General features: G+C 40.5%; 1 protein-coding gene across 1 annotated transcript; it reads right to left on the reverse strand.

Moving 5' to 3' along the window:
• Positions 1 to 280: 280 nt before the first annotated feature.
• Positions 281 to 1432, reverse strand: LOC108943846 (uncharacterized mitochondrial protein AtMg00810-like). The gene has a single exon (XM_070200385.1). It carries the CDS (start codon positions 1430 to 1432, stop codon positions 281 to 283), a length of 1152 nt encoding a protein of 383 aa, XP_070056486.1.
• Positions 1433 to 7445: the final 6013 nt, after the last annotated feature.

The following is a 7445-nucleotide window of genomic DNA, read 5'->3' on the forward strand; positions in this document are numbered from 1 at the left end:
AATTTTTGCCTCTTTTTTCTCTTCAGTTAGAAAAAGGTTAACAATTCCTAGTGAGTCTAATCTTAGTGTGATGTATGTATAAGGATCACTTTTAGTTAACTGTTTTTTTCGTGTACTCTGTGGGGCTGTAGTTATAATATAAAAGTACAATGTCACCCCTAGCAGTGTCAATACAGGGACCAGCTATGGCGGAACAAATGAAAAAGGAAACCCTAACATTGACGGAAGAGAGAAGAAAGGCACATAAGGTTCGAGAGAAAGATATGAGCTGGTCCAAATATTAATCGACCAAAACTGATTTATTTCCCACATAATGTTCTTTTATATTTACAAGTATATGAAGGAGAAAAATACAAGGAAAAATATACAATACAAGTAAATGAATAAACGGGCTGGTTCTCTTTAGCAAACAATAATGGGCCAACTGCTTTCCTTTGTTGGATTGGGCCTTAGTCACACACTGGTTAACACTCCCCCTCAAGCTTGAGGGTGATATCACACCAAGCTTGGAAAGAATATCATGATGAGGCTGTCCAGTGAGGGTTTTGGTCATAATATCAGCTAATTGATCTGAGGAAGAAACGTAATGAAGAGAAAGCAAACCAGAAGACAAGCATTGGCAGATATAGTGACAATCAATCTCCATATGCTTCGTACGCTCGTGAAAAACATGATTCTTAGCCATGTATAGAGCAGCATGTGAGTCACAAAAAACAAAGACTGGGCAGGTGATAAGTAAACCAAGATCACCCAAAAGTCTAACCAGCCAAGAAATTTCAACAGCCACTTTGCGAAGAGCCAAATATTCAGCTTCAACAGAGGATAAAGAAATGGTAGGTTGCTTCTTACTTTTCCAAGAAACAGGGCTGCCACCAAGAGTAATATAATATCCATTAACAGATTTGCGAGACACCACACAAGAAGCCCAATCAGAATCAGAGTATGCTAGAAGTGAAAAATCTGAAGAACTGGAGAGGAGAACACCGTGGGCAGGGTCATTCATGAGATATCGAAGGACATGCAAAGAAGACATCATATGAGGAACTTGAGGTTTTTGTAGAAATTGACTCAAATTATGTACTGAAAAATATATATCAGGTCTAGTGTTCTGCAAGAAATTCAGCTTCCCAACCAATCTTCTATATAAGCTAGGATCAGAGATAGGCTCCCCCATGTCCATAGTGAGATTGACAGAAGGATCCAAGGGGGTCAAGACAAAAGAAAAGTGTTGACAATTGAAATCAGAGAGAAGATCAGATGTGAATTTTTGTTGACTCATAATGTATCCTTGAGGATGAAGAGAGATCTCCAACCCCAGAAAATAATGCACTAAACCCAAATCTTTGATCTTAAAAGTGGCACCCAAATAAGACTTCAAGGACTGCATTTCAGATAAATCATTTCCAACCAACAAAATATCATCAATATACATAGCCAACACAACCAGAGAATCAGAAGTAGATTTTGTGAATAAAGAGTAATCATTGAGACTTGAAATGTAGCCTTTGGAGAGCAAAGCTTTAGACAGTTTGGAAAACTAATGTTTGGTAGCTTGCCTAAGGCCATATAGGGACTTCTTGAGTTTGCAAACCAATGGAGAAGAAGAGGAAGAATCAGAGATATCAAGACCAGGGGGCACCTTCATGTAGACCTCCTCATATAGATCACCATGCAGAAATGCATTATTAACATCAAGCTGAAAAACAATCCACTTGTTCTTGGCAGCTAGAGTTAGTAAGCATTCGATAGTAGTGAGCTTAACAATAGGTGAAATGGTTTCTGTAAAGTCAATACCCTCCTGTTGAGAATCACCCCCTATAACAAGTCTTGATTTATACTTTTCAATAGACCCATCAACTTTCTGCTTAATTTTATACACCCATTTACAAGGAATAGCCTTTTGTGAGGAGGAAGAGGCATTATCTCTCATGTCTAATTTGCCTCAAGGACTTGAAATTTCATTAGTATGGCCTCTTGCCAAGCAGGATTAGAAGCAGCATGCTGGTAAAACTAAGGCTCATGCATGTGAAAATCAATAGAAAATACCTTGGTAGGTGGTGTAAATGTAGGTGCGAGTACAGAAGTACAGACATAGTCCTTAAGGTAAACAGGTTGTTGGATTGGTCTGGAAGATTTCCTTAAAGGAATATAGGGAGGAGTAGGTGAAGAATCAGATGAGGAGGAAGATGAAGAAGAGGAAGGATCAGATAGAGAGACTGGAGAATGATGAAAGGAAAGGAAAGGAGGGGTAAGAGAACTAGGAATTGGACTGGAAGAAGGGTTGGTAGAAGGAGAAGGGTCACTGCCATGAGTATGAGAAACATGAGTAGGTAGGACATCTACAGAAGTAGGAATAGGCAGAGGAAACAGAACAGGGAAAGAATCAGACTTGTAGGGAAACACATGTTCATAGAAAAAAACATCCATAGAAAACAAAATGGACTGATTGGAAATGTTAAGAAGCTTATAGCTCTTTTTTCCACAGGGATATTGTCACGACCCAAAATCCTAACTTATTGTGATGTTGCCTATCTCAATACTAGGCAAGCCGACAACCTTAATAAACTACCATATCTTTGAAGTTTGAAACCATACTATTTAAATTTAGCGAAAGAAATCTCACAAATACAGATATAAATACTCCCCAAACCCGGTGTCACTGAGTACATGAGTATCTAATATGAATGCAAAGTCTGACTGATAAAACACTATCTGAAAGTATAGAATAGTACAATAACTGAAAGAAAGAGAGTCAAGGTCAGCGGACTCCAGGCAGCTACCTTAATAGTCTCCAACTGGTAACACACTAAGGTCTAATAACTGTTGTGTCCGAAAGCACCTGGATCTGCACACGAGGTGAAAAGTGTAGTATGAGTACAACCAACTCAATAAGCAACAAGACTAACCTCTTGGCTGAAAGTAGTGACGAGCTCCGCAGGTACAGTCCAATATATAAATAATGGTACAGAAATGTAGGCATGCTTTCAAGTTTAACAGTTAATCTCATATAGGAAAAATAGATCCATACTGCATCATATAAGGAATATGACATCTCAGTGGAAAACCTCGTCTACTCACAATCATAAATCATTCGGTCGCTCTCTCGGTACTATTTATGGCCAATCCAACCTAGGGATATTCCAACCCGTATATATACACGCATTGACTGACAGTCAGTCACTCAATACCGTATAAGGTCAATCCAGCCCTGGGGTAATTTATCCCCAAATGTAAATGATATGGACAAGATCCATGTCCGGGAAAATTTCATCGCAATACAAAAAAAGTAAGGCACTTGTCCATGCCCTGGGAGGTCCATCCTGAATATATAATCATCTACGCTCACTGGGGGTGTGTACAGAGTCCGGAGGGGCTCCTTCAGCCCAAGCATGATATAAAGTTGATATGGCTTACTGCAGGCGGGCAATCCCGATCAGTATAATAATAAAGCCTATAAGGCCTGCTGCAAGCGGGCAGCCCCGATCCATATGATAGTAAAGCCTATAGTCCTGCTGCAGGAGGGCAGCTCCGATCCATATAATAATAAAGCCTATAAGACCTGCTTCAGGCGAGCAACCCCGATCCATATAATAATAAAGCCTATAAGGCCTGCTACAGGCGGGCAGCCCCGATCCATATGATAGTAAAGCCTATAAGGCCTGCTGCAGGCGGGAAACCCCAATCCATATAATAATAAAACCAATAAGGCTTGTTGCGGCATGCAGCCTTGATCCAGAACAATAAAGCCTATAAGGCCTGATGTGGCGTGCAACCCGATCCCATAATAATAAAGCCTATAAGGCCTGCTGTGGCGTGCAGCTCGATCCCATAATAATAATAATATATATAAAGCTGATATAGCCTGTTACAGGCGGGCAATCCCGATCCCATAAATATCCTCACAATGGATGAGCATGACTGAGTATGAAATGTGTATTTTAAAATAATTAATTTGACAGCATCACGACCCTATGGGTCCCAAAATATCGGCAAGTAGTCTAAACATGGTCTTTAATACGAGCCTCAGCTCAATTTCTCTAACACGTGGAGGATACACAGATAATAACATGATTATTTAATTTTACAACTCCACGGCATTTATTTAAGTCACAATTTCTACAGTGCACGCCCACACGCTCATCACCTAGAATGTGCGTCACCTCCAATAATTGATATAAAATAATATTCGGGGATTCATACCCTCAGAACCAAATTTAGAAGTATTACTTACCTCAATCCGAGTAATTCTTTATTCCAATAAGCCTTTTCCTCGCGATTCGGCCTCCGGACGCCTCGAATCTTAGTCAAAATAATTCAATACAATCAACACGAGGTATAGGAATCAATTCCATATGAAAATGCTAAATTTCACAATAAAATTCGAAATTAACTCAAAAATCAACAGCAGGGCCCACGTCTCGGAACCCGATAAAAGTTACAAAATATGAACGTTCATGTAACGACCTGGCTGGTCGTTTTGTGAGTAATAGCCCCGATCCCCTGTTTACTGCTTCTCCCATATCTATTTCTGCTATTGTGACTTGCCGGGAGGTTTCGTTTTGGTTTTTGGAATGTTTTGGGACACTTAGTCCCTAAATGGAGGTTTAAGCCTTATGATTTGGACCGTAGTCAGAACTATATGAAGATGACTCCGGAATGAAATTTTGTTGGTTCCGTTTATCTCGATTAGGTGATTTTGGACTTAGGGGCGTGTCCGTATTAGATTTTGGAGGTCCGTAGCTTATTTAGGCTTGAAATGGCGAAAGTAAAATTTTTGGAGATTTTGACCGGTAGTGAACTTTTTGATATCGGGGTCAGATTCCGATTCTGAAAGTTGGAGTAGGTCTGTAATGTTAAATATGACTTGTGTGCAAAATTTGGAGTCAATCGGACATGATTTGGTTTGTTTCAGCATCAGTTGTCGAATTTAAAAGTTTCAAGTTCATTAAGTTTGAATCGGAGGATGATTTGTGATTTTAGCATTGTTTAATGTGGTTTGAGGGCTCGACTAAGTTCGTATGGTATTTTGGGATTTGTTGGTATGTTTGGTTGAGGTTTCGGGTGCCTCGAGTGAGTTTCTGGTGGTTAACGGACTTGGAATGGAAGTTGAGAAATTTTTGAAGTTTGGTGTTTTGCTGGTATGATCGCACTTGCGAGAGTGTTAGACGCAGGTGCGAGGCCGCATGTGCGGAAGGTTGAGCGCAGGTACAGAAGGGGTGGAGATCAGCAGAGGTCGCAGGTGCGATGGTTTCTCCGCACTGAGATAGCGCAGATGCGGACCAGTGGTCGCAGAAGCGGAGGCAGCCAAGGTTAGTTATTTTTGCAGGTGCGCCCACATTTTCGCACCAGCAGGCGTGCATGTGCGAGCCCAGGCTCCGCAGGTGCGGAAATGCCTGGGCAGTATTTAAAACTGAAGGGCTTCGTGATTTTTGTTATTTTTTACTTTGCAAACTCGGTTTAGGGTGATTTTTTAGAGCATTGTTTAGGCATTTCTTGAGGTAAGTCCTTGTGCTTATTTTTGATCAATAATCTTGTTTCCCCATTTATTGTTTTCACCTAGTTAGTGTGTATTTAAGGTGGAATTTGGGAGTTTGAGGCTAGGGATTTGAAAAGTTTGATTTGTGGATTTGAAGGACCTTTTGGTGTCGGATTTTTCTAAATTTGATATGGTTAGACTCGTGAGTGAATGGGCTTTCGGATTTTGTGACTTTTACTTGATTCTGAGACGGGGCCCGAGTCGACTTTTTAGGACGAATTTCGAATTTTTTGTTAAAGTATTAATTTCATTAATTAGATGAGTCTATTATGGATGTATTTATGCTATGTAATTGCTTTTGGCTAGATTTGGGCCATTCGGAGCTGGATATTTGTGGGAAAGGAATTGTGACCGATTGATTGAGCTTGGTTCAAGGTAAGTGGCTTGCCTTAATTTGTGTGGGGGAAATTCCCTTAAGATTTGGAACTATTGTGATATGTGAGCACCGTGTACGCGAAGTGACGAGTATGTACATGGGCTAGTTGTGGAAACAAAAACCCGATTTTCTTACTGAGCAGCAACTTGTTTTCCTTTTATTTTGAGTTATACTATTTTAATGAGTATTGATCTATTTTCATTCTTAATTGAGTTATTCCAATATGTGTACCTATCTTGTTTAGTCTAATACAACATGTCTGCGTGTCTTAACTGATTATATGAACTCTGTGCAGCATGCTTAGTGAATTTCCTTCTTCTTCCTTGACTGGTACTTAGTCTAAATCGTAAGATTTCGTGATGTAGCTGTATTTCTATTGTTTGCGTTGTATATTTACTTTGGGACTATGAAACGGTATTCCGGGAGATCCCCCTATACTGCATATTTACTTTGGGATACGGAACGGTATTCCGAAAGATTCCCTGGTACTGCATATTTACTTTGGGACTATGAAACGTTATTCCGGGAGATCCCTCTGTCTTGCATATTTACTTTGGGACTATGGAACGGTATTCTGGGAGATCTCCCTACATATTTACGTTTGGGACTACGAGACGGTATCTCGGGAGATCCCCTGTTATATTTTTATGTATTGAGCTGTTACCTTCTATAAATGCTTTCTTGTTAAATTTTCGTCTTTATTTTACTGCGATATTTCATTTTTGCCTTGCTTTATTATCATATTCCAGTAGGGCCCGGACTTGACCTCGTCATTACTCTACCGAGGTTAGGCTTGGCACTTACTGGGTACCGATTTTGGTGTACTCATGCTACTCTTCTGCACATGTTTTGTGTGCATATCCAGGTACTTCTTATCAGCTGCGTTACTAGAAGAGAGTGTTTGCTGTTGTACGGAGACTTCAAGGTATATCTGTCGTGTCTGCAGACCTCGGAGTCCCCCTCTATTCCCTCATATGTCATTTACCTTCCTTACTTCTGTTATTAGACTCTGGTGTATAGAGATACTAGTTTTCTTCTATAGCTTGTGATTTACGATGTTTCAGGTTTTGGGATTACTGTGTATTTTGAACAGTTAGTTGTTTAATTCAGGTTTTCATTTCATTATTACCAAATGTTAGGCTTACCTAGTCATAGAGACTAAGTGCTGTCACGATGTCATACGGAGGGAAAATTGGATGGTGACAAATTGGATTGTGAGTCACAAGCCGGTTTATTAGAGTCTCGCGGATCGGCATGGAAACGTCTGTACTTATCTTCGGGAGGCTATGGAACTTTTAGGAAAATTTCACTACTTTGATTCTTTGTCATGCAAAAATTGTTGACTTCAAAAATTCTAAACTTCTGTATTCTATTCTCTCACAGATGGTGAGGACACATACAAGCGGAGTGATGACCAGGCACCCGCACCCCCTGCTAAAGCCATGAGAGACCGGGGCCGGGGTAGAGGCCGAGGACGTCCACGTGGTGCAGCCAGAGCACCCGCACGATATGCTACAGAGGAGCCCCAGTAGC

The sequence above is a fragment of the Nicotiana tomentosiformis genome, chromosome 4, assembly GCF_000390325.3.
Source record: "Nicotiana tomentosiformis chromosome 4, ASM39032v3, whole genome shotgun sequence".
Taxonomy (NCBI): Eukaryota; Viridiplantae; Streptophyta; class Magnoliopsida; order Solanales; family Solanaceae; genus Nicotiana; species Nicotiana tomentosiformis.